The 26,600-nt window shown below is 39.7% G+C and overlaps 1 protein-coding gene across 6 annotated transcripts in view; it reads left to right on the top strand.

The window, feature by feature from the left end:
* The first annotated feature begins 1,180 nt into the window (after positions 1–1,180).
* The window catches only part of FREM1 (FRAS1 related extracellular matrix 1), a 72,756-nt gene continuing 47,336 nt past the window's right edge, over positions 1,181–26,600 (top strand). For 3 of the 6 annotated variants that reach the window (XM_048930500.1, XM_048930503.1, XM_048930504.1), the window contains exons 1-7: positions 1,183–1,578; positions 16,356–16,858; positions 21,165–21,259; positions 21,823–22,124; positions 22,624–22,820; positions 23,454–23,777; positions 25,556–25,664. In XM_048930500.1, the coding sequence (XP_048786457.1) occupies positions 16,628–16,858; positions 21,165–21,259; positions 21,823–22,124; positions 22,624–22,820; positions 23,454–23,777; positions 25,556–25,664 (1,258 nt within the window). In that variant the 5' untranslated portion in view covers positions 1,183–1,578; positions 16,356–16,627. Of the gene's footprint in view, positions 1,579–16,355; positions 16,859–21,164; positions 21,260–21,822; positions 22,125–22,623; positions 22,821–23,453; positions 23,778–25,555; positions 25,665–26,600 lie in introns of all 6 variants that reach the window. The other 3 variants (XM_048930502.1, XM_048930499.1, XM_048930498.1) reach the window with 3 other exon arrangements.

Below are 26,600 nucleotides of genomic sequence, written 5' to 3'. Positions count from 1 at the left end.
ATTCTTCTGAAACTCTAAAAAATCCAAGGATTAGTATGGGTCAGAAAACCAGGATTTTATACATCTCTGATACTGTTACTGTAGTTGAAGGACTTTCTTTTTTTCCTAGTGTTTTTTTCTTAAGCAAATACAGCCTGGAGTGTAAAGTATTACACATGGTATAGCTTTGAGTTTCATTCTAACTTTCAACAGTGACTGTTTTCTTCATCTGCCTTTATGCTGTGCCATGGGAATATTTACTGGTTTTCTTTTATACCATTGATATTTTCCTTTCAGTGTGAGGGTTGAACTCAGCGTCCTTGATCATGCAAGAGGAGGCGACATGCCATGCAGTTACATTCACGGTGGAGTTGACCCCTGGTTACATAAAGCAGCCACCAACCTTTCCCCTCACCTCCCTTTGACTTGTAGCAATGCTCCCGTGGCTGAAAAGCTTTAAAATACTGAGGAGGGAATAAAGGTGGTTTGATCCATCCTTGGTAATTCTGAGAAAGGTTACTTTGCATTGCAGCCTCTGTGTTTTTTAAGTGTGTGCTGTTGAGCTCTCGGGATACACTAACGAACCAGAGTGGCAGAAAATCTCACAGAGGGTCCCAGCAGACACTCATAACTACAAATCTGATTTAAATCTGGGGACAGAGGCTGGAGGGGTATCTTGAGATACTGTGCCACTGCTGGGATTTAGCCTATACCCTTCCTCTTTCCTGTGGTTCTGAATGGGGATAAAAAAATTGAATACTCATAGCAACAGCAACAGTCAATGAAACAAATGTGTATTAGATTGAGTACTTAAAACTTTCATATACAATAGGACTTAGAACCACATTCAGCCAAACATTTGAGTTTCTAAAACAGATCACGCTTGTAAACATGCAATATACATCACAAAAAATCAATAATTCACTTGAGTTTAATTTCATGGTCTGTCCCAAAAAAAGGATCAAATCTGCCTTGATGTTATCTTTGGGAAGAAATGAATCATATCTGTTTTTCAGTAAGGATTCCCTCTCCCTTTTTTGTGGGGATAAACTGGAACTGAAAAGATTTTAGCTCAGAAGTCTTTCTCTTGTCTTTAATGCACACAGAGTTTGTGTGCATGCGTCTGTGTGAGTGCACGCAGCAGACAGGCAGCCAGCAGAAGTGGGAAGAAAAAATGAGCAAACGCTATTAACAGGGGCTCAGTTTCTAGTCCCAACAGACTTAACTAGCAGAAGGGGAAGCGAAGATCCGGGGGCTGGCTGCCAGAGAAGCACTGCTGAGTGTAAACACTCCAAAGCATCTCAGAATGCCCTTATCATAGGCAGCCCGAAAGCAGTTGTGCTCTGGGGCTCTGCAGCCAGGAGCAATCCTGCAAGCAAAGAGTGTTTACTGTTGATTATTAGGACAAAGGAAACTACAGCCAAGCTGACCAGAAAGACTGGAATTTCATCTCTCTCACTCTGTCTTCCCCTCTGTCGCCCACTCGTTGGGTTTCTTTCTCTGCCAGCTTTTAAAACCAGAGATTACTGGGTCAGTGACACTCATTCCTTTCATACAGCATGATCTTGTGCTCAGCCTCCTGAAGTAATGCTGCTACCTGTAAGTATCTGCTTCAAGTTTGTTGAATGCTGTGAATACTATTGTGTTTGTGCTTGTAATAGTCTTGAATGGCTTAATGAATGCCTCAGTGAGGCACTCGCTCGTTTTTGTACTTGGAGTGGCTGAAAGATCAGTTCCATAAGAGGGAACAGGCGCTGCGTTTCGCTGGTTGTTTGTGGCTCCAAGTAACTTAGTTTACACTAAGGTTTGAGTTGATACAGATTTCTAGCCTACGCTGGCTGTCTTCCACCAGCACTAATAAAACTTTATGCTTTTACGTTTTATAAAAGCTTGGAAACAGTTAGTGAGCATTCCTATATTACAACTGTCTTTTTAATAAAAACACACTGAGGGAGAGAAATGTGATACACAGCACTGGAAAAAAAAAAAAACATGAAATCCTTCAGTATGGAAGATTTTTTTTTTTTTTTTTTAAATGAGTGCTTCAAAATTGTAGACTTTTATTTTGCAGCAGGTATCTGTGAGAGCCTTCACATGTTTGTTCGTATTTAGACAGCTGACTTTATTCATTTGAATTAGATGGATATTCACTGATTGTACGTACATGTAAATGTTTATGTGCTTCTGACCACACAAAGGCATGCTTGTTTTTGTTTCTTGCTCACTTATATACACTTGTAATTAAACTCTGAAACAGCTTTTAGAGATTAGTTACTCTCACTCTGTGCTGTGCTGAGATACTTCAGCAAGTCCTGTAGGCAATCACATATAGTTTCTTGAAACAGTTACTGAAAGGTTATTTCAGAAATTACATTTTCTGCAGTTCATAGAATTGCAGAAGTTCATCATCTCAGCTCACTCAGGACTTCATGCCAAACGCATCGCTGCTGTTGGCACGTGCCCCTGTGTCTGTGGGAGGCATTGACACTGCAAACCACCTGTTGCTTGCACAGCAAAAGTGTGCACACATCTGTAGAAGTCATCTCAACTCATTTCTCTTACTTGGGTGTTATTGCTGTGGGCCTGCCAACGTTTTTGTTACAGTTCTTCTCTGGTATTTATTTTGCATGCAAACATGAGTGCGTGCACCTTGCTTAAAGAAAAAGCTGGTTTGCATTGAGGCACCTCAGAGTTTGAAAATTTTCTTCAGCATAGATCCCTGCTCTGAGAAAAGTTAGGCAAATGTTCTGACAATGAATAAAAAGCTTCTTAGGCAGTGATTTGAATTTTTAACTGGAGTTGCTCCAGGCCTTTTTCCACATCAAATTAATTTTCTGCGGTCCCTGAAGGATCTGCTGTAATAACGTTTGTGATATTAACTACAGCACAACAGAAGTGAATCTATTCATGAGGAAAAGAAATACTGACCAACTCATCAGTCTATCTAACAGTGAATTTAGAAAGCAGCAGTAACATGTAGTAACAACAGCACAGTAACACAGCACTAACTGATTAGCACTACTTTAAAAGTGGAATCTGCTTGATTATACCTGCTGAAAGGTTATACCTGCATTAAGGTAGGCTTCTCCCATTTTCTGAGGCTCTGTGGCTGTGATTGTGTCCCCTGATTAACTTCCCTTGAGGTAATGAAGGCTGTGAGGGCTACAACTGCTGCAGCAAGGGTATCCATGCACAAATTCATGGTTTCACAGCTTGCGGCATTACATCTTCACAATGATGTGACTGCCTTTTGGGCAATGGGGCAAGAGGCCTGAACAGGCTGTCTTTGGGAAGTTGCCATCCCAACTGCTATCACTAGCTGCTATCGTTGTGAACAGCATGTCAAAGAACTCTGATAGCTGGCTGTGAAGATAAACCTTTGTCAGACTCTGATTTTCTGACTAATGTCACCTCCAGTTCCCTGAAGACACTGTATCACCAGGTGAGCCCACAGGCTGTAGCTGTAGCATGCAGGCATCCAGAATGCATAAAGATACGCTCTTATTAAAGAAAACTCTTCATAAAAGAAGAACTTTGTGATTTTGCAGCAACTTCCGCTCACACCACTTTGGAAACTGAAATTGATGTCTGCCATAAATCCATTCTTTTGCCCTTGGATATCTAAAAACAGGAGACTGTCTCTTTTTGGAGAGACAGTGGATTTGGATTTTTCTCCCAGATCATAGCAGCAATTTAGATGAAAAGCTCAAACAAACCTTAAAGTTAAACATGTCTAAGGCTCAGAGAGATTAACTCTGTTTGTGGGAAAGTGTAAACCACACCATCTACCAGCTGTTAAGATTTAAGCATTCAAAAAAAATCCTCTGCGCAGCATGTGCAGAAGATTGCAGCTCTTTCTCAGTAAGCAGCAGTACACCCCTGAGCGAGCTTGTCCTTGTGCAGAGTGGTCTGTGAAATCCTCTTTTACAGAAATGCAGAACTTTTTCCATTAAAATCAAGGCTCATCATTCCGGTCCACCCAAAAACCAGACAACTACTAACAGTGTGTAAAAACATTGAAACCTCTCCCCATGGACTTTCATCCATAAAAGCTGGAGTTTGTAACCCCTCTGCCATGCTGTTGCTCTGCAATGTGAGGCACAAGGCCAGGCGTTACCACACAGAGTGTGTGGTATCCATCAGCAGATACGTACTGCTGCGGAGACCTGCAGTGTGTTGGTGGTACTGCATTTCATCACCACTTTTGGAAAACTGTTTTGCAGAAGTATCAGATCTTGCAGCTCATGGTGCAGTGCAACAAGATCAGTGTAGTACAGCCAGACACAGGCTCCTGTTCCTGTCTGTTGCACAGGAGGCTTTTTCTGTTCCTGATTAGTGGGCTTTCAGGCCAGGAATGTGTTCAGCCCCTGGTGGAGCTGTCCTGCCACGAGCAGAGCTCCTCTAGTGACTCATGTTTGAGATCTGGCCATAGTTTGCAAAGGCCATGAAAAAGAATGAGGCTACAGAGCTAGAAGCTGTGTGTTATCAAAAAAGCAATGAATGCAATACCCTAGTTCTTGCTTTCAGTTGACAAATTCATGACTTGAGCTGAGGCTAAGAGTTTTATCCTTGCAGGACAGAGTACAGTGCTCACTGACTAGTCCTGGGCTGCTTGTTGTGTATGTCCTGTTTCTCTTCTACCCATTGCTAGTTGCTTGCTAAAATGAAACATCTCTTGTAAGTTAAAATCTCTTGGGAAATTCCCTCCTTTCACCTTTCCATGGTTACCATTATTAGAGGTGTTTTTAATAATCACTTTCAAGTTCATTTCTTTGTGGACCAGGGAAAACTATTCTTCCAACTACTTGTTGTTATAGATTGCTCTTCTGTGAGGAAGTGTAGTTCTTGTTCCCTCTCTGCAGTGCATTTGATTGCATACAAAATCAAAAGAAAGGCTAATCTAGCCATTTGGTTTTACTGTTTACACAAGTTTTCTACTAGCTTTTATCCTGTCCCATGACTGAGAATCTCCAGTATCAATCTCTCCCTCCTCTCCTTCATATTTAAATTTAATTATTAAGTATTGTCCTGCTGCAGCAGAGGATAACAGAGGAGCATCTGGACATGTCTGGACGTGCTGTACATCCTGCACATTTCTAATTTCATGAAGAAGGATCTATTCATTGACTGCAGTGAAACACTTGTTTCCTTACTTTCCAGAAAAAATGCAAAGGTTTTGTCCAAACAAAAAAGAAAAAAAAAGAAAAAAAAAAGAGTATATGGCACTAAGAAGAAAACTGCCACCTAACATTCATTAAATCAGCAAGTACCTTGTTCAGTACTTAGTTTGGCTGTGGCCTGTAATCTTTGGTTGTAGTTTGTGGAATAAAGATGTTAAATAACAAACATTTGAAGGAGGTAATGGATTAACTGCACATTCTGAAGTGGCAATCCCCCATTTAAACATTTTAGGGTCCTTTAATTGCCATGGGCTAACTTTTAATTGCCATAATAACAGTAATCTCTGTTTCCTAGAATGTGTGCAAGGCCACTATTTGTTTTCTTTAATCTTTCCTTTAAAAACAAAAAACAAAAAGCAACCAGTGGTCAATCTTGTTCATTAAAATAAATCAGGCCAACTCCCCACCCACAACAGTTGTCCTCCTTTCAAGCTTTGCGAAAAATGAGGGTGATTTTGAATGCCATTCTTCAGTAAAATCTCTCAGGCAGCTGGAGGTTTTGTCACACGGAGAGAAGCTCTTGAAGTCTCATCCAAATCTCAATGATAATTTTGGATGTCATTGCTGTTCAAGTTAGCTAGTGATTACACATTTTTTTAGTTAGATTTCAGGTATTACAACTGAGAGCTGCTGGTGTTTTTTTCTGATCTCATTTTCAGTAGTTCTACATTAGTAGATGTCTCTCCACATCTACTTTGGGATTAGACTGTAACTACATGCCATTAGCTTTAATTACATTCCTCAGAATCAGACTCAGGATTTATAACTTTAAATAAGAATTGCCTGAAACTTTCATTGATATTTACATTCTTTAAAGTAAATTCTATTCAGTGGTACATCAATGTACCATTGCAGTGGTAAATACATATTTTTGAAAGATTATCTAAAAGACCAGTTCTACTTTGACACAGCTGGATGGGTCCTGCATAGATTTATGTTCTCTCCACAGTCTGCTGTTGGAAGAGCAACTAACATTCCATAACTTATGGATAATTTTAGGGACTTATAGTTTCCCTTTCCTTCCCTTCCTCTCTCTTCCTTTCTCCTCTGAAAGTCAGTTGTATTTGGTGAGAACACTTATGTTTGTAATTAACCATTGCAAAATGTTTCACATATGCACCAATAGCCCTAAAGGAAAATAACTTTAGTATTTGTAGAAAATGTTTAACAAATGGTATCTGAAGTTCTCTGTCACTCTCCACTAAATTGCCTCCAGTATGCTCTGTTCCTCCTTTAGCTCCTCAGAGTCACATCCATTGGCTTTCCAGAGTTTCCCTTTCCCTCTGCCTTCTCACTCAGGATCATCTGAAGAGCAGGGAGAGGGTTCCACTGATAGATGAGAAGCTTTTCAGAGCCCCCTTGCTGAGCATCCCTTGTGCCTTGGATACATCCTTAGGGTCATGTTTTGGGCCAAGAAGAATAATCACTGTCCAAATAAGTGGAGGCAGACTCCTTTTCCAGGTTCCCAACTTAGGGGTTGGTAAGTCTACATCCAGTCATGCCAAAGAGGTCTCTTTATATATCACCACATCGGTATAATTTTAAATTTGGTATCTTGGGAATCACTCTACAGTTTGGAGAACACAGTGCAGTGTTTTGCAAAAATAAAGCAGGTAATTAGCTTTGTCCCAGGGTCTAGAAAACTGTGTCATCACAGCCATACAATCACAGCATGATTTAGGTTGTAAAAGATGCCAGACAAAAACACCAGCCTGAAAGATAACTCTTAAGACCAATGTGATATTAAGAAGCAGTCATTCTTTTACTGCGGCGCCAGATGCAAGGGGAATACCTCCACCTAAACATGTGTATCTGGCATGAAAGACCTTCAGCTTAACTACATTACTTATGTTACATATTTAAATGTTTTCCCGGACAGCACATACATATTCAATACTTTCCCTGACATCACTAACCTGGGGTTCTACCTCCTTGCACACGCGTGGTCTCATTGTGGTGGTGGTCCTGAGCCCTCTGGTGGTCATCTCAGTGCGTCCTTCGGATGAACTCCCTCATCTTTTTATCTTATTAGGGACGGAAAGTTCCTTTGTGGGATGCTCTGCTGACTGCAGCCCCAGAAGGCTATCTATTACTGGTTCTTATATTTGGAGTGGCTTTGTGCAGTGCTCTTGATATGTGGGCAGCAACCGCCTGCAAACAATCTATCTCCTGTTATCTAAAGTGGTCATGATGCTTCAGGACACCTGCAGTAACTCCTCACAGAGAGACTACAGGCTCTCTGGGCAATGTGCTCCATGGTGTGCTTGTTGTGTTTCTTTCCCAGTATCTGAGGTGAATATCCCTTGTTGCATATTTTGGTTGCTGCACCTTGGCCCTCTGGTATGCACCTCCAGGTTCTCTTAGATGTCTGAAAGTAGCAATAAGCTTCCCCCTAGGCCCCTACTTCAGGCTGGGCAAAGTCAGCTGTCTCAGACTCTCCTGCACTCCAGACCCTGGTCATCAGTAACCCTGCTAAGACAGATAGCAAATAGTGCAGAATACAACAACAGTGCACTGACACGACTGCTTTGCTTCTGGCACACAGCTCATCTGGTTCAGGTATTCTTGCCTTCCAGCTAGACTCCTAGAAAATCAATCAGGAAACAACTTAATCTAAAAATGCTGCACTAATCTTCCTAAAATTATGAATGAAACATCATTGTTTCATTAAGTCTCTAAATTTATCTGAAATAACATGGTGTATTTGACATTAATGCCTCAGCCTTTTGTTCTTTCTGGATGCAGAGGCAGAGGTGACACATCAAGAAACAACGGGAGAATCCAGCCCCGCTATGGTGTGAAGGGCAGAGCAGTAGGGAGGCTGAAAGGATCTCTTGTAATTTCATTTTGCCATCCCCAGATTGAGAAAGTGAGATCATGCTTCTCAAGAACTTCAGTCAGCTGCAGAGGAAAGCAGTCCTATAAGATCACTTGCAGGAACATACGGGACAAGCACATGTGTACTGTGACAGAGGAACAATGCCTTCAGGCAAAAGCAGTTAAAGCAAGCCTGTAAGACACTGACACTATGGGACCTATTTTGTGGTAGGGAATGTCTTACACTTTCACTGTGAAATTGGACAAAGTGCTTGTGGCTCCTCTGGGAGCCTTTCTGCTCTCAGTGTTTGGTGCAAGGTAAGAAAAGGAACCACTGCCTGTGCCTGAGGTTGGTATCTGCACTCAGTCTTGGGTTTTATGGTGGGTGCCAGAATTTAGACTGACTTTCCCCAGGATCGAGCTGTGGATGTCAACCATTAACTCCAAGAACTTGCTGGGCAGGTCATGCCTTGGATACATGCTGCTGAACACGCTTTGAGTCAAGCATTCTCCATCTTCTCATGTCTCAGACGGCTGCCTCTGAACAAGCTTTGAGCCAGGCATTGTTCCCACTTCTCACACCACCCACTGGTGCAAAGCTTGTTATCACTGTCCCATGGTGGTTTCAAGAAAAAAAAGCATTAAGGGGAATGAGGGAAGAAGGGAAAGATACATGTTAAAATCACACAAAAGCAAAGGAACAAAATAAGTGTTGCCAATGTGCATAACAGGACTCACCTTACCCACGGATCACCTGGAGGCTAGGAAAAGTAATCTAACACCTGTGCCAACTTTCAGACTCCTTGGGAAATTTGAGCCGGGCTATTTGCCTCAACATGTGCCAGACTTTCATATGCAATATAATTACAAGCAATAAACACATTAGCATTAGGATTAAGAAGATCACAGCAGAGTGAACCACAGAATTAAAAACTCCTCTTGCTGCTGGTGACCATCCAAGGAGTGTTTCCCGACAGTGGTGTTCTCCATCCTTCTTCACCCTTTCCAGGACATGGTGTATCTCTTCTGTATCATGGTTAACAGTAACCAAAGTTTGGGGTTTTTTTGTCCATTATCTTGGATGTGTTTTAGCCGTTGGTACAGATTGTCATGTTGCAATAATTTCTTCACCAAAGCAAGATTCATTCCAACTGGGGCAGGTGGCAAATTGTGGATTAATGTGTGATTGGACCACAACAACTGATATGACATAACTGGAACTGAATAATTAAAATCACATCCCATAATGTTGATAAGGTTAGAAACACATACAAACAAATAAAGTTACAAACACACAAACACAGACATTTGAATGATTGTATTTATAATAGTATCACCTATGAGTATAAATTATAAGAGGTTCTCATACACACACATCCTTTTGATGAGCACTGTTTCAGAGTTGTCATCGGGATACCTCTAAAAATGCCAAATATTTTGCTCAGTGTCAAGACAAATGTCTTGAGTCTTGATGGTATTACTCTCACAAATAAATCCTTGTTGTTCCTATACAGCACATGAACTAACATCAACGGTTTGCCATTTGTTTCCATTTTGTTGGGCCCATACTCAGTGTTCTAACAGGTAAAGTATAACCCCACTGTGATTCAGAGCCACTGCAATGATTGGGTATATGGTACATACCAAAGCACTGTGCATTGTTAGGACAAAAGCTGTGGCAAAGATATTAACAGGATCATAAATAAAATTAACTAGATGACACTAAGATTGAAATTCTTTCAAATTTGTTAACATTGACCCAAATCACTGTTGGCACTCAGTCGAGTTAGAGAGCTCTCACAGTTTTTTGTAGCATCAGAATAGTTCTCCAAATAGTTCTGCTTTATTGTGTTCAACATACATCTTATATACCATTCACTTATGAGAAAGAAATTTTTCCTGTCCCTCTAATCAATTAATTGGCCTAGCTTCTCCCAAACAACAGTGATAAAGGATGAAATGTTTCTTAAGTGTGATAAGATTAACAATGCATGCAAACTGAACCTCCTGTTTATCCTTAACTCAAACAGATCCCATTTGCTCTCTGTCTTACACTCCAGACTCCCAAGGTTTCACAGTAATAGGGTCTATCAAGGAGTCTGACAAACTCTTTGGTGACTCACTCACAGTTACATCTTCCCTCATAACATTGACCCAAATCACCTTTCAAATTTCAGTGGGTTAAGTGTTTCTTTTTACCATCTAAAACTAAGAGCTAGGAATACATTTTGAGTTATGGCGAGTGCATCTACAATTAACTGGTGGTCTTTTATATTAATTCTTTCATTCTTTCCCATGGAGATAATACATTAGAAAAGAATTGCTGATTGGTTCCCAGTGCTGGCAGGGAAGACTGCAGGTGTGTTTCAATATACGTAGATCACTTGTTCATCTGACACCCTACTTTTATTCTTTGTCCTGCATCTTCCCAGGGTACTATCCAGTACTATCCTGGTCTCATTCATTTCCTGAATATATTTCATCACTTTGCTTAACCATGGTTGAAAGGTTAAGCCTCTGTTAGGATTAGAATTCAGTCCCATACACTCAGTATGCCCAATATGTGCACAGGACTGTGACCAGCCAGTGAATGTGATAGGGTCAGCATAAGCAATTACAAATATTAATCTGAAGAAGATGCCTGTCTAAAACAGTGACATTAATGATACCACAGGGATCCCAGAGAAAGGAGCAGGGTGAGAAGGGAATGTGTGAGGAACAGCAACAGGATCAGCACTCGTTAGTATCTGGAAAACAAAAGAGAGAACTTCCCAGTTCCAGAGGAACCAAGGTTAGAGAAAGCCTAACTGGAAAAGAAAACATCAACAACAATAATTCCTGATCCCAACTGAACCAAAGTTGGAAAGTGGGTGAAATCCAGGTGGTTAATTTTGTACATTTTTCCTTGATCATCTCGAGCCTTCCAGATGTATTTGTTAAGAGGCTATTTGAGGTTAAAGGGACAGGATCAATGTGCAGCAAATCAATCAACATCCGTTGTCCCAGGGAGTAATCATCCCAGTAAGCAGCTCTTTGAGTAAGGGAGCACAGGGCACAGCGGTTGCCAGTGGTGAAAAGTCCCCAGTAACGCTCTGATTCCTTTTCAATCAACAGGATCTGTTCTCCCCCTGTTAGTGGCACTTTCCACACATACTCTGTCTCTGATTTCCTAGGGGTGCGACCAAAATCTTTCTTTAATTTGGCCACCTTGGTAACAGAATAGGTGACTTCCTCAATACCAACATCAGAATACCCACCTTCATTCTCTTCATATGCATGCCCAATTTCTATCAGAGGGCAGAGAAGGGTCACCAGGTTTTCTGATTTGTCTATTTGGGCTCTCACATTTTCCAGATTTTCTCCTGGATAAAAGTCACTACCTGGGGAATTAGCATTAATCTCCCTCTCATTTATCAATTGTTCTCTAAGAGCTTGCTGAAGGAGGACTTTCAAATGTTCTTCTTTTTCTGACTGTCCCCTAAGATCTTCTACTTGGTCCTACAGGTGTGTAGCCAACTCCTGCAAGGACTGAACAATATGGGTTTCTGCTGTGTGCTGTTTGTTGTGGATTTCTACGGCAGCAGTGAGAGCAGTTCTTAGAACTGCACAAATGATTGATTTTCGCTTTTCCTCCCTCATACGAGTTTGCTTGTGGAGCTATATGATCTGCGACTCCCTCTAAGTTGGGCCAATTATTCTGTGCCCACTCCAACTCCACGGGGGAGGGTTTGGCACCATGCTTTTCTAAGAGGTCGAGGAGTGGATTCCTGCCCTCATTCCCTCCCCAACCCCCCCCCTTTTTTTTTTTTTTTTTTTTTTTTGACAAATGTGGAACAACCTCTTTGGGGGGAAATTATCAATAACTCAACGCTTTGCTCCTAGTATCCCCAAAGGGTACACACATATTCTAAAAACCTCAAAAGCGGAGTGATCTCCTCGGGGGAAAACACGTAAAATCAACAAATCAACAACTTGCTCCTCACACCCCTGAAGGGTCCACACGAACTCTCTTCTACAATAAGGCAGTTGCTACTACCACCTGGACACATCTGGGCTAACCTTGAGATACAGGGTTGAGTAGCTTAGGCAAGTATGCAACAGGTTTTCTTTTGTCTCCCTATTCTTGTGTTAGAACTCCTAAAGCAGCTTCTTCACTTACAGATACAAAAAGGTGAAATGGTTTCTTTAAGGCATGCAGTTCTAACACAGGTGCTGTGAATAAGTCCTGTTTCAATACTTCCACTAATTCTTTTCCCTTCTTTGTCTATTATAATACATTGGGTTCTCCCTCTGATAGTTTTAGATAAAATCTCTTTGGTGTTTTTTGTTTGTTTTTTTTTTTTTTTTTTTTGTACATATGCTTCTACTCATAATTTACAGTATCCAATTAGACCTAGAACAACTCCCTCTTTGTCCTGGGCAGAGGAAGCTGCACATTACCCTGAATTCTTTCAGAATTAATTCTCCATTTCCTTTCAGAAATTAAATGCCCAGAGTATTTGACTTTTTTTTTTCCAGTGCTGCAGTTTATTTTCAAACACCCCTAGCCCATGTTTCCCAAGAAATCCAGAAGCCTACCGGTAGTCTCTTTTACTTTGACAGACTCCTCTGTTCCACAAATCAGCAAATCATCCACATACTGTAACAGCTTTATCCCCCTCTTCAACCTGAAACTTTTCCAAAACTTTCTCCAGCACTTAATTAGTTAAAATAAATATAAAATATAAAATAATATAATATATAATATATAAAATAATATAATACATTATAATATTATATATATATATAAATAATATAATAAATAAAATAAAAGAAATAAGGTAGGTGATTCCCTGAATACTTGGGGTAAAACAATCCACCTATATTGCTACTTTTGTCCCAGTTCTGGGTCCTCTCATTCAAGGGCAAAAAGATCTCAACTGTCTGAGTCTAAAATGCAGGTCTAGAAAGCATCTTTTAAGTCTGTTGCATTAAACTATTTATGTCTGTGAGAGATCTGACTCATTAAAGTATAGGGGTCAGGAACCAGAGGGTTTCATTTTTCTTAGATCTTGTACCAGTCAATAGGTGCCATCTGCCTTCTGTAATGGCAAAATTGAAGTGTTATAGAGTGACATACGGAGTCCCAGGAGACCATTCTTAACCAATGTTTGTACTATGGGCTTTAGACTTAGCTTTTTAGACTGGGCTTTAGACTAGCTTTTTAGTTATCCTTTCTAAAGGTATGGGACATTGTCGCTGTTTCACAGCTTCACTCCCTCCTTGGGCAGATATTTTTTCTTTAAGGGAGTAATTGTGAGTCCACCTGTGGTTTTCTTCCCCTGCCCACACCTTTGGATTCATTTCTTTTTCACCATCAGCTGTTAACAAGATCTTTGACACTTTTATACCTGTTCCACAAGTATTCAACTGCAGTCTAATTTAACTATTAAATCTCTCCCCTGTGAATTGGTCCCTGCTTCTGGCACATATAACAATTACCCTGTGGCTATTTTATCTTCCCATGTTCATTCAATAGTCTCATAAAGTGAACCAACATTCTTGATCCCTCCACCCCTGTTATTCTGAAGGTGTTTCCAGTTAAATTAAGTCCCAATATTTTATAAGCTAAAGATGACCAAGAATTGATCAAACTGTTCTGCTAATCCAGTAAGATCTTTCACTCAAGATTTCATTTCCTTTTTAAAATTTCTCACCTCTCCACTAGTAAGTAGTAGGGAGTTTACATATCCTGTGTCTTCTGATAACACTGGAACTTCACTAAGAGGATACATGGAAGTATTAGTGGGGTTAATTGAGTTAGATTTAGCAAGAGGAGAATTTATAATGTCCCTTTTGCATTGTTTCTATATTTTCTCAAGCTGGCAGAACTTTTTCTTTTCAATATCAGCACTAATCACAGAGCTTGGTTCAGGTGGGCTGTCAAGGGGCTGATCCGAGCCAATATCCTCCGCTCTGTCAGCTGTCTCCGGCCTCCCTCCTGTAGTTACAGGACTTGACTCAAGGCCAGGATGTAAAGGGGGGGAACACCATTTCATAGAGGAATGCGAGTGAGTTTAATCCCAGGGAGAAGTACAGGGAGTAAACAGCTTAAAGGATCCCATCTGGAGTTTCTCTGTTCTTCCTTATCTACACAATTTTGTCTAGCCATGATTAACTGCTGTACTCCCTAAATATAACAAGAAGCATATGCGGACTCCTCCTCCAAAGCAAAACAAAACAGTAAAATAATAGAGTACTTTTACTTTTAAGTGCATCTTTGAAGCCTGACAAATGCAATCCTCCTCAGACCCGTATTTTGGCTAAAATACTGATTCCCTATAATCGTCTCTTTAGGCAATACAATAATACAATTCCTAATCATTTTCTGTTTATCCTTAACCCTGGTTTTTGAGTTTCTCTTCCAATTTTTCAACATGTTTCCTAAAGGACTTATAGCGGGCACTCCTCCAGGGGCCCTCTCTCTGTCCCCCACCTTGGAACTTAGTCCCCATTTCTCTCAGCAAATTGGTTGTGCTACTACAGGAGATGCTCTTCTGCAGCACTGCACACACCAATTCTCAGTTCTAGGAAATGAGGTGTATCGTCAAGCAACCCTTTTGCAAGACACTTCCATACAACATAAGAGTCCCAGACCTCGACCTCCAAGGCAGTACTTAATCACACTTGATTGTTCTTACTTTGGTCTGTGCACAGAATTGCCAGGAATTATAAGGGCAATCACACATCACCGCAGTGCCCACTGTCCGTCCCTTTCCCCCAGCTGTTCACAGATCTTGCCTCTTAAAAACATCCTCAGGTCCGCAGCCAGTTCCACGCTGAACCACCGCTGCCAACTCACAGGATTGCAGAACCAAGAGCGAGGTGCACTGCCCTGTGCTGTGGAAGTGCAGGCTCAGAGCAGGAGACATTGTTCCTGGATTTCAGCGCCAAATTGTGAGAAACATGCTCAAGATCAAAAATTTCCAATCAGGCAAAGATATCTGTGAAGGGCATTTCATTCATTACTGCAATAATGGGCACACCCCCCTACTGGCAGGGGAGAAATGGCACAACTAGTCAGTGAAACCTATCAAATGCTACATACAGAAATACTGGAAATTTCCACTGCAAAAACACAATCTACCTCTTACACCTTCTGGCTAGAATTGTGAATTTTTCTTCAGATTGATCTGGCTGCATAACTTTCGGGCAAAATGGAAATATTTTTAGATAAAAACCAAAAAAAGAAGAGTAAAGGTTTGGGATCCAAATTACGTAGTCAACACACATCTAACTTTCAGCGTAGGTTAGTTGCAAAGACTTCAGTTTTAAATCAGGGCTGAAATGAATGGATGTCTCTTGTGTTACTTTAAGAAGCTGATAATTTTGATCAAATTCCTAAGTGCTGTTCAGTGAAATGTAGGACTGGTCCCATAAGTACATGCCACTGCAGACCATTCAGAGGTCATTCTGCAGTAATCAGTAAAGAGAACACTTTTATGTGGACATTAATGGAGGAAATAAAGAGATACATGCATTTTTTTCTTTTAAATCATTTTCACGTATTTTCACTATTGATAGGGTCACGGTTATATAGTGTAATTAAGTAGTCAAAAATCTGTCAGAACTTGAAGGAATTCTTGGAATTCTTAAGGATTTAATCAGACTTAATTAAATCAATGTTGTTTCATATTCTTTGGGCCATAGATTCAGTTTAGAGAGCTGTAATAAAGATTCAGCAGTGTTCATTCAACAATAAAATATCTGCTTTTTTTTTTTTTTTTTGAACTTATAAACATGAAAAATAAGATTAATCTCAGCTTCAGGTATCATATCATAGAATCATAGAATGCCATGTAGCAATTGTCACTGTAGAAGGAAAAATAGAGAGGTACAGTGAATGTGTTCTAAACTAAAGGTTAAATGCCTCCTCCCTCTCCATCTCCCACCATTAAATGGCAAAATGATAAGGTATTAAACAAAAGACCACGCTGCCTCTATTTTACCTTCAGCTACATTGAATCCAAATGAATGCTCCCTTCTGTACTTCGAAATTACTCAGATACTCATACTCTTTTATTAAAATGCTATTTAGCTTAGCTAAAGTGGTCCAGCAGCAAAAATGTCCCATAGCAGAGGGTCTCACGCAGCAAATGATTCTACGTGCTGAGGTGCCTGAAATCCATACTGAGAGCTGATCTGTTGAGATAGAAAGACTCATCGGTACAAAGCTAATTTTCAGAGCACATGCATTCTTAATAATTGTCTTCAAAGGTAAAGTTCATTTGCTAGTTGAAATAAACAACAATTATAAAGCAACAATAAGGAAGTGTGTTTGTTTGTTTTCAACAGACGTTCAGTACCTTATATCATTTCTCCCTCTCTGTTTATTTTTAGGATTTACAGACATTAAAAGTGGTGTGAGAGAACATTCGACATTTTCTCAGGCTTGACCAATGAATTTTATAAAAACTTGAGGATATTTTGAAAGGCATCTGTTCAAACTGCAGTTAAAAGGTGCATCCTAATAGGAAACGTGGTACGTTTTTACCTGTGACTGATGTTTTGGTCCTCCATTATACGGTGAGCGTTTGCTGGAGAGGGAGGAGAAGACTCCTTTTGTCAAGAACTTTTCCTCTAGCAGAAAAGAGCTGGCGTAGCCTCACAATATGAAGCCCTTTGAGAAAACCTGGTTGTTGCTATTGCTGTCTGTTCTCCTAAGAGCTGTCTGCTCGTCTTTTATAAGTGTCAACCTTGGCATTAAAGTGATGAAAGGACAGTCTGTTTTCCTGTCAGAAGATGACCTCAAGTTTTCCATCCCCAGAGAGAAGGATGTGTGCAAAGTCGAAGTTGTGAGAAACGAGCCAATAACGCAAAGGGTTGGGAAGCTAACCCCACAGGTATTTGGGCCCTGTTTTGCTGTTCTGAATATTGCTTTACATAATTCTTTTTGGGTACTGCTTAAAGCACACAAATCTGAATGTTCTGTGTGAATAAGATTAACTTTTTTTTTACTAAAAGTAGCCAGTTGACAGAGAATAGCACTCCTGAAATAAAAAAAAAGCTGAGTTAAATACCACAGATGCATAAAAATGATTTTGGTCAGAGCTTTCTTTCACAAATGTAGAATGGGCATTTCAAAACTTTGGGTTGGGAGACATCTCTCTCTGTCTCACAGTTGCCTGTTTTTCTACCACTGCAGTATCCACTGTCCCTTGGGTAATGCATAGCCAGCTAGAGCATTCTGCATTTCAGTCACACAGCCACTACCTTGGAAACAATTAGGAAAAAACCATCACATACAATAAGCTCATTGTGTACAGTATTATTTACTCTGCTCTGCAACTGCCAAATTGCTAACACATGGCAAATTGATTTTAAAAAATTGTTTACTTTTAAAATTTTGAGCTTGTAGGAATGATGAAATGTATTTTATATGTCACTGTTCTGCTACTCATTTGCTCAAAAAATCTCCCCATCGAAGTCATTGGAAGAAGGAATTAGAAATAATTGACAAGAAAATATAACGGTAGAAATACAAGATTAATGATTTTAAAATGAACCATAACCCAACAGCTTTTGTCTATGTTTGAAAAGTTTTGTTAAGCATACACTTCCACAAATTGGCATATGTCTAGTTTTTCACTTCCTCTCAGGCTTCTGGTGGTCTTTGCAAGGCCAATGCAGAAACACCAGTCTCAGGTTTTTCAAAGCTTCTGGCCTGCTTGTCGACTTTATTTCTTTTTTGCACCATTTTGCACCATGATTACTTCAGGCAAACCAGCCGAAGTATAAAGGCAAACTTTCTATCCCAAGGAAAGCAGCGGGCATTGAGCAGTGAGCGTGTTTTCTCCTCCAGAGCCTGGCCCCAGGAGCTACAGGGCCTCTGCTGGGAATCTTCCCCAGAGCTTCTGTAAGCTCAGGGTTCTTTATCTCCCTCCACTTCCCTGGTCCAGTCTGATCCACTAGAAGAAAAGGAGAAACTTACATGCCTCTTTGCCTAGAACACTTTTGTATGGAGGGCAGTTAACTGTGTGGTTGAATTTGCTTTCGATTTCTGCCTCAGCCACTAATGTGCAGTAGGACCTAGGTACTTTGAAAAAGCCACTTTTACTCTGTAACCTAGCATGCTTTAAGCACAGAGTCAGCATTTTCTAGAGGCCCCAGGAGATATGTATGCATCACAACTTACTTTCTGGTATACCTACGGTCCTTGTCTTTCTCTGCTCTCAGACTAATCTCTTTCAAATGTCTGTTCTGTCATGGTCCCGGTCTGAGAATGCACAGCCGAGTCTCTGCGTGTGCAGAGGTCTCTAACCTCTTGGAGGCTGTGCATGTACCTCACCTGAAACGGTAAGCATTTCTGGGCAGGCGAAGGTGGGGTACCAGGCTGGTGGTGTGGGATGTCTCCCCTCTATATGTCCTGTCCTGAGTCCTAGGAGAAGTTAGGAAAAGTGCCTTCTCCCCTCTGCATCCTCTTGGAGGTAGGACCACTGCAATATGCTTCCAACTCAGCTTATCTACAGTCCTATTCTCCAGGTAGGAAAGAACAAAACAGCTTTTAAAAGATGAGGGCTTCTCGTTTTTTATGACACATTTGGATGTGCTGCCTGAACCTTAACCATTCCTGAAAGAGTTTGCCAGAGTTTGGCCATCCTGTTGCCACTCATGCTCCTTCTATCAGGAAATAATGCAGCCAGAAAGTATTCCTGATCAGATCTGTTTTACTGTCATTAAACTGAGTAATGCACTAGGAATGTGTGACAATGTAATTATAATTTGTAATTTAAAAGCAGTTGAACTGGAAAAAAACAAAGCTTGGTGGTAATTAGGAGAAGATTCAGATCTCCTTTGTTGTACCCACTGAGTTTATAGACAATTAGAGCTGGCTGTTCATATAAAAGGAAAATATATTAGGAAATATAAAACAGATGTTTCTTTTTTGCAAAGCAGATTGAGTCTTATACACATATAAGATAATCAATCAGTGTTAACAGACTTTTGTGGAAAGGTCTTTCATTTTCTACCCCCTTGTTGACAATTAAGTGGTGAAAATAATGATGTCTTGTAAATAAAGAAATCAATTATCTGATATGAGTAACCAGCTCCTCTGTTGTAGGCAGTCTCCTCTGATACAAACAGGAGTTGTATCATTGGAGGAATATCTGATTGCCATGTGCAAGTCAAGCCTTCAAGTCAGACAGTCTTACAGACCTTGAGGTTCTACACTGATTTACACCAGTGATGTTACTGAACTGCAGGAAGCTATAATATGAGCAGCTTTTCTCTATAATTTGTATTTTTGTTTAACTTGACCACTCGACACCTCTGACTTCTTATCTTTTTTCACATAATGTCACTTAGGACTACCTAACTCATTACTTACCTCTCACTTTCATGCTTTGTTATCTTGCACAAAGAGAGAGAGGTAAAAGAAAAAACAAGAAAACACATACTGTTTCCCAAGTTCTGGAAATAATGAGTGTCTCTGTGATTTGGAAACAACCACAACAAAGTCAGAACCTTCACCATATGTGAATCAGATTTTCATGAGCTGTTCTTGTCCTCTTTTTCTAAGCAATTCCAACAAATAAAAAAACCAACTGTGCCTTCTGTGGTGCAATATTATGGATTGGCCCGAGGTTATTTTAACCAATTGAAACAGAGTGGTAAATTCATGTATATGTATCTGATAATAAACTAATTAATTACTTACTGGAAAAAAATGGCTTTGCACGACGTACTTTTTGATAAACAATAAACCAGGCAGCACCTTTTGAAATCACATGAAATATAGAAAAATTATCACATATCTTGAGACTCTGAGAATAACTTTAGTGGAAATGTAACAAGAAGAGATGATAAACCCTAATTTCTAAATTAACTATTAATGTGCAATTAACAGACATGTATCTTGGCTGTTTCATGGATTCATGAAGAACGTAAGAACTACTGGCCTTTGTTTCTATCTAGCTACTGCATAGAATTAGAACTTGCATGTTTCTATACTGAATAAATAATCATAAGGTTACTTCATTTTTACATTGAAATACAGAGCATCTAATAATTTCTCCATTTATCACAATTTCAGTTAACGTTTTAGAATCTCACCAGAATGCCCTTTCCATTTTACCATTCCCCAAAGTGGCTGGGAAGACGTAGCTAATGAAAGCAAGCCACATTTTTAAGAGAACCTTGGTAGTATGAAATTATCTCTGTTTTCTGCAAAGAGTTGCTGTTTGTCTGACAACTGCATCTGCTGTTAATTCTCATTAGCTATGGCCTCATCAGAAGTATTAGTGAATGCTAAACAGATTTTATTTTAGTCCATGGAAGAACTAATCACATGTGAATACTGCCGTTAAAAACTGAATCAAAACCAAATTTAACTTCACCAGGAATCACATGAGAAATGTAGTGATTAACTTCTTTTTTCTTGCTGACAATAACATGCTCTTTTTGCAAATACAAAATATGAGCATCCTTTGCCTATGAACAAGCTGTACAGTGGCCAGGCAAGTTTTCAAAATTGTATTCATACCAGGTGTGGCATAAGAATTAATCTCTTTTAAATTAGTTAGTGCACATTTGATGTGAACTTCTGGTTGCTTTTATGTCACAGGATTAGACCGGGTGTTGGTATGGTACAGAGAAACATCATCTGATCCAGCAAAGGGCTGCAAGTACAAAGTCAGTGTTCCAAAAACATCCGATGTAGCAAAGTTTTCAAAAGAAAAATTTCACAGACTCGAAGTATTCCAATTATAGTGGCCAATCCAATAATAGGATTTACTGTATAATCAAGCTACAGTCACAAGCAATTTTAAAAGCAATTTAACTCAATACAATTCGGCAGGAACTGCTGGCAGTTCAGACCAATTGAAAACAGTTCTTGTTCTGAAAACAGATGCATCCATACGTCCACAGTCTGTGATAACAGAGAAGTGAGAGCTCAAACTGATTACTAAGTTAGAGGAGAGAGGAGGGAAGTGGTGGCAAGAAACAATCGTCTTGGTATGCCTTTCTTATGGCAGAGTGCCAGCATCCCCAGTTACTGTGCTTGTTCTGGCTTTCTTCGAGAGACCAAAGAATGGGTGAATAAACAGAAGATTAAAGATTTCCCCAGGCCAACAGCCAGAGAGAAGTGAAGCTGTGAAGTTAGCTTCCTCAATAGCATTGTACTTGTCTATTCTTTCTCTTGCATAGGTTTTTGACTGTCACTTTCACCTTAATGAAGTCAAGTATACCCACAACGGTTGTCCGATTTTAGACGCAGACACAGTCATGCTTAGGCTGTACAGGTAAGCAACACCGGGTCATCATACTTTGTTGTCACAATGCAGCACTCTCAGGAAGAGCAAGCAGACCATTTTCCATGGGAAAAACAGGTTCTCTTGTACCTGAGGTAACTACATAGATTCAGCTGCAGCAGCTGCAAAGAACAACCAACCAACCATCTATTTACAGGCACATTATTTGCAGTGCATTTCAGATACGCAAAAATGTGAATGTGAGAATGTGTTTGTTATTACCAGGCTTGTTCATTACAGAAAACCAGTGATTTTTCTGATTGCTATTGAAAGAGGTAGCAGTACTTGAGAGCACAGCAATATTCTGTTTTTACTGCTAACAGGGACGTGTGTCCCTGAGTATACACAATAAATAACCTATTCCTTTTCAAAATCTGTTTACAAGTAGAAAGAGGTGAGCAGCTGTGTCTCATGGCCTCTGGAGATCTGGGGTTTGAGTGCACAAGAGAGAAAAGGCTTCAAGTAATTTTGTTAGAACGTGAGGTTAACATCAAATTTACGAAGAGCATCAGAAAGGGGATGAAGTGCAATTATTTTTTTCTTATTACCCGTAGGTTTACAGAAAATGAAACATTTGTAGAAACATTCACCCTCCACGTACAGTTACTTGAGCCAGACTGTAACATCATCAAAATGCGCTCCCGAGCTTTGGAGGTGCCTGAATACTATGGTCTGTCCAGGGCAATTGACAAGAACATCCTCACTTTTGACTACAACAGGAAGATGAATTTGGAATGCACCATTTCCATAGCTTCTTCAGAAACCCACCTCCCTGCTCATGGCCAGCTCATGCTGGAGGGCATGCAGCAGGAACAGCTTCGAGGGGATCAACCACAGAGCTTCCTCCTTGGCCCTAGTAAGATGTTCTTTAGTTGTTTGTATGAGCAGGTTCAAAGAGTCCTGGCAGATTAAGTCTGCTGTTTGCTCCAGACATGCTGGGTAAGAGTGGGTCATGTGAAGTTTAATGAACAGCTTGAGCTGTCTTGCAAACTGAAAGGATCATGAAGTCTGTGTGGGGCAAAATTCAGTTCACTGATGGTCGGTAATTCCCAAACAGGAATCTGTTTTTTAGCTCCTAGATCTGTGGATCAATGTGATGACTCTGGCAATGCCAAAACCTTGTACAAACAGCACTGGGAACTGTTGGAGGTAGCACTCCCCCAAGAACCAAGGGAAGCTGGAGCAGAAAGATCTCAGTTAAGAACAAAAGCCTGTAGGAAAAGTTAGGATGGGAAAGGAGTCCTAACTGTCATCACACTGGCTTTTTGTCAGGCTTAGTTCAGCCCTAAGAAGAGGCTTCCCACACTGGTTTCTGCTCAGCTAACTGTTTCCTTATGATTTCTGTTCCATTACAGAGCACAGCCCAGGCCAGCAGTGCAGAAATGGGAGCTGTGTGTTGGGACTGAGAGTCATCCATAACACAAAAATGAGCTGTGAAGAGTTTCTGAGGAAGGGCATTCGGTATCAGCACCTTGACCCTCGCTCACCAGATATTGATTATATTCCAGTGAGGCTGGATCTCACAGATAGCAGAAGCAAAACTCTGCACAAGGTAGAATCTTATGCAACCTTACAATGTTCGATTGTCTTCCTGATTAAAAAAAAGAAAAAAATAAATTTGTTGCTCCCTTTCATCTTTAAGATAGGTCGTGGGTCTTTGTGGGTGTTTCATTGTTGTTGCTGCCAGCTGGAGAGATTAAATGCATTATGACAGTATGCTACAGAGATGCAACTCTGGATGTTTACTGGTAGTCTTAAGTAGTTTAGACTGGGAGAAAAAATTAACCCTGGCATTATTCCACATCTTTATAGAGCATGAACTACACTGACTTCAACATACATAGTAATTAATAATCTAAGAGCTGTGTGAACATATTCAGTTAATAATAATTAATGGCTCATGTACATGCTTCTGTCAAGTAAAATTATTCATGAAACTCGCATCAAATTAGGCATGTTGTTTCAGCCCAGAATTAAGAACACTAATAAAAACGAGTGAACCTGGAAGAGCTTTCCTGAGATCAAAATAATTTACTCTGGGCATTTTTTTTCAATAAGATGTTTAAGTTCTTCTATAATATATCACTTTAACAAGTGTCCCAATTATGAATGTGAAGGTAATGAAAATTGAACTTAGTTTGCTTCACTTCGTCCTTTTAGTTCTCCTTTTTTCTCTTTGTTGTAGACTGAGTATGCGTGGCTCCCTGTTCAGATTAAAAGTGCTACGCCCAATCAAATACCCAAAGCTGTTCCAATGACAAAGTTCATCTTGGAAGTAGACCAATTTATTTTAACTCCCATTACAACCACAACGGTTGATGCTGAAGATAAGGAAACTCCAAAGTCCCTGCTGGTGTTCAACATTACAAAGCCACCTCTGCAAGGCTTCATTACTCACCTATCAGACCACACAAAGCCTGTTGGTTCCTTCACATGGAAAGATCTCAGTGAAACACTTATTGCTTATCAGCCTCCAAACAACAGCCACACAGAGAAGAGGAATTATGAGGTAACAGTGTGATTCCTGAACATTTTCTGTTTTTCTTCTCAAGATTCTATAAGCTGTAAATAAACACATTTTTTTTCCTTTTTTTTTTTTTTCTTCCAGAAAAAATAAATATTGTTTCTCTAACTGTACACAATGCAGGGTCTAAGACAGTATCTTTTACCACATGCAGCTATTACTGATATCAGCTTACCTGTCTAATGCAAACCAGGTCTTTGCTCACAACTCAAGTAATTTCTTTGAACTCAAAGACTTCTAACCCTTCCATGAGTGAATATCAAAACAGTATTTTTCAGATCTTCTTGTTCATCTTCTTGTTCATCTGCTGCTCTTCTTATAATTATTATTTCTATTATCCCTTTTTAATGAAGGGAATAGAAGCATCATTCTTCTTTTAGACACACTCTAGAGCCTTTGGTAGGGCAAGCTATTCTTTTTCCACTTCTGTTTCATGCCCATGCAACAGTAGTGAACTCTGTGCTCTTTAGATACATACCTAAAGCCACAGAAGGCAGACAAAGGTCAAGACTGCCACTGGATCTCATAGCCTGCTGCAGCAGCAGTGGTGTAAGGGCAGCATGAAGGGGTCCCTAGTAGTTCCTGCTAGGATGATTAAAATTATGTCACTAACTCTGAAAATTTGATAGAAACAGTGAGAGTAGGCTGGTGCAGATCTGTGGTAAGTAACTAGACACTGCCAAAGTGAGTAAGGCCAAGTTTGCAGAAACACATTTATATTTTAGGTGGAAGAACAGAGCATCACTTCTACCTTTTCCATGTTTGTTGTAAGTGATGTTTGTTGCTCTGAGTCTGATCTGCCACAGAGTGCTGAAAGTGAATGTCTCCCACCTCAGGGACAGTGTTGCTTTACTTTTTAAGTAATCAAAACATTTTGTGGAATTCAATAGTGTGCCAGCAGAAACCATAAAATAAGAAAAATAAGTGGCAACCATAAAAAAGAGGGATGGGAGGAAGAGAAATCAGTTGAAGGAGAATATAAATACACTGAAATTAAATCAGATGAGATAATTAAGAAATAACCCAAACAAAACAAAACAGTTGATACTAAAGCAATGAAACTGTCTAAAGAAGCATGAAATCAGAGGAGGATAATCCAGAGAAAGGGTAAACTGGAAAGCAAAGCAGATGCAATACAATTTGGCATCTCTTGCTGATAGAACTTGCCTTTTTTAACCTCAGCTGTCAGAGGAGCTGCCTTTTTGCTGTTTCCTTAATGTGAGGAACTGTCATCCTACCAAACTCTGCTCTCTGAGCACATCTTCACCACTCTGCTTTTGGAATTCACTGCAGATTTAAGAATTTCTAGGCCAATGAACAGTTTGACAGATATATTTAAATATATAGATATAAAATTTTAAAATCTGTTTCTCTGTGCCGGTCCATACTTTTCCTTCCAGTTTTTTTTTAGTCCAATAGATATTAGAAAGTGGGAAAAGCCCTATTCCTTTATTACTGATACTAAAAAGTCTTATGTTAATTGCTGTGTTGATTGTGTCCCAATCTACAGTTAAAATTGATTGCTACACATTGCAAATTACCCTTCCCATCTTTTGCTGGGAAGAACATTGAAGTCAAGATCAAGTACAGAATCTCAAATACACTTTATAAGCTAAATCAAGTTTCTTTTTTTAACTTATTATCTGATGTTAAAATCTCCTAGGATTTCTCTCTCAGATAAGAACCCACTGCATGGGTTCTGAGGTATATTTATTTTTTCAGGCTCTTTTTACCAATAAGCTCTTTGTTTCCTTATATTATAGCTGGAGGTTGAGGTTCACGACTTCTACTTTGAGAGGAGTTTACCAATCATAGTGCAACTTTCTATTAGAACAGCAGATACAAATGCTCCTCGGGTTTCATGGAATACAGGTGAGATCTCTGTTCCTCAGTTTATTCTGCTACAGAATTTATCGCACTTTGGACACAGGAAATCTTGACAGAGCTATAAAATTCAGTTCTATATCTGGAGTTTAAGGATCACTAAGTGAAAAGAATGCAAATCTATCTTTTTCTCTACGTGTTTTTTTGGGGGAGAAATGTAGAAACTCAAGTGCTTTAATTGAAATGAAAAATAAAGAAGTAGTTACAAAAAAAAAAAAAAAAAAAAAGAAAGAAAGAAAGAAAAGAAAAAAAAATCAGATTTTTGTATACAGCATTTTCTCCAAGAATGAACAAGACATAAAAGGGTTTAAATAATAAAGACAAATACATGATGGAGTAAAGGTTGTAGAATAGTGTGTTGTCTGTACTATTTTAAGTAGAAATCTCAAAAGATGAGCAGAAGAGTCACAAACTAGAAAGCTATGCTCATTCAAAATCTGAAGGAGAATGGGATGGGAAAGCAATAGAAAGGAGCTGAGAATTGATGAAAATGGGAAAGAGAAAATACAAGTGCTAAAAAGTGAGTACATGGAAAATACACATCAGAATGTACGTGATAACATGCAAGTGAAAAAAAAACACCATATGGCATGGAAGGTTTGACTTGTGTAGGTCACTGCTGTATTACATTCTGGGAACACAGGTCAGAGCACAAGACAACCAACAGCAATTTGAAGCCTACAAATGTTGAACTCATTCAAACATGTTTATTATTTCCCACTGGAGAAGGGACAGACTCTTCCTTTCACATTAAAATTTACACTGATATTTGGCCACAAAAGGCAAAGGCCAAACAAGTCTGAAGCTATCACCAGAGAAGGTGCAATCTCTTAGCAGTGGAATAGGATAGGATTTCAAAAAAAGAAGCCTTGTGTTTCTCAGAGAAACTTCACCTGAAATGGCTGTCTGAACAAAAAGAAGAGA

This window comes from Lagopus muta, chromosome Z, assembly GCF_023343835.1.
Source record: "Lagopus muta isolate bLagMut1 chromosome Z, bLagMut1 primary, whole genome shotgun sequence".
NCBI classification, from domain to species: Eukaryota; Metazoa; Chordata; class Aves; order Galliformes; family Phasianidae; genus Lagopus; species Lagopus muta.
Note: the sequence above shows the minus strand (reverse complement) of the source record. Positions and strands in the feature narration are given on the sequence as shown.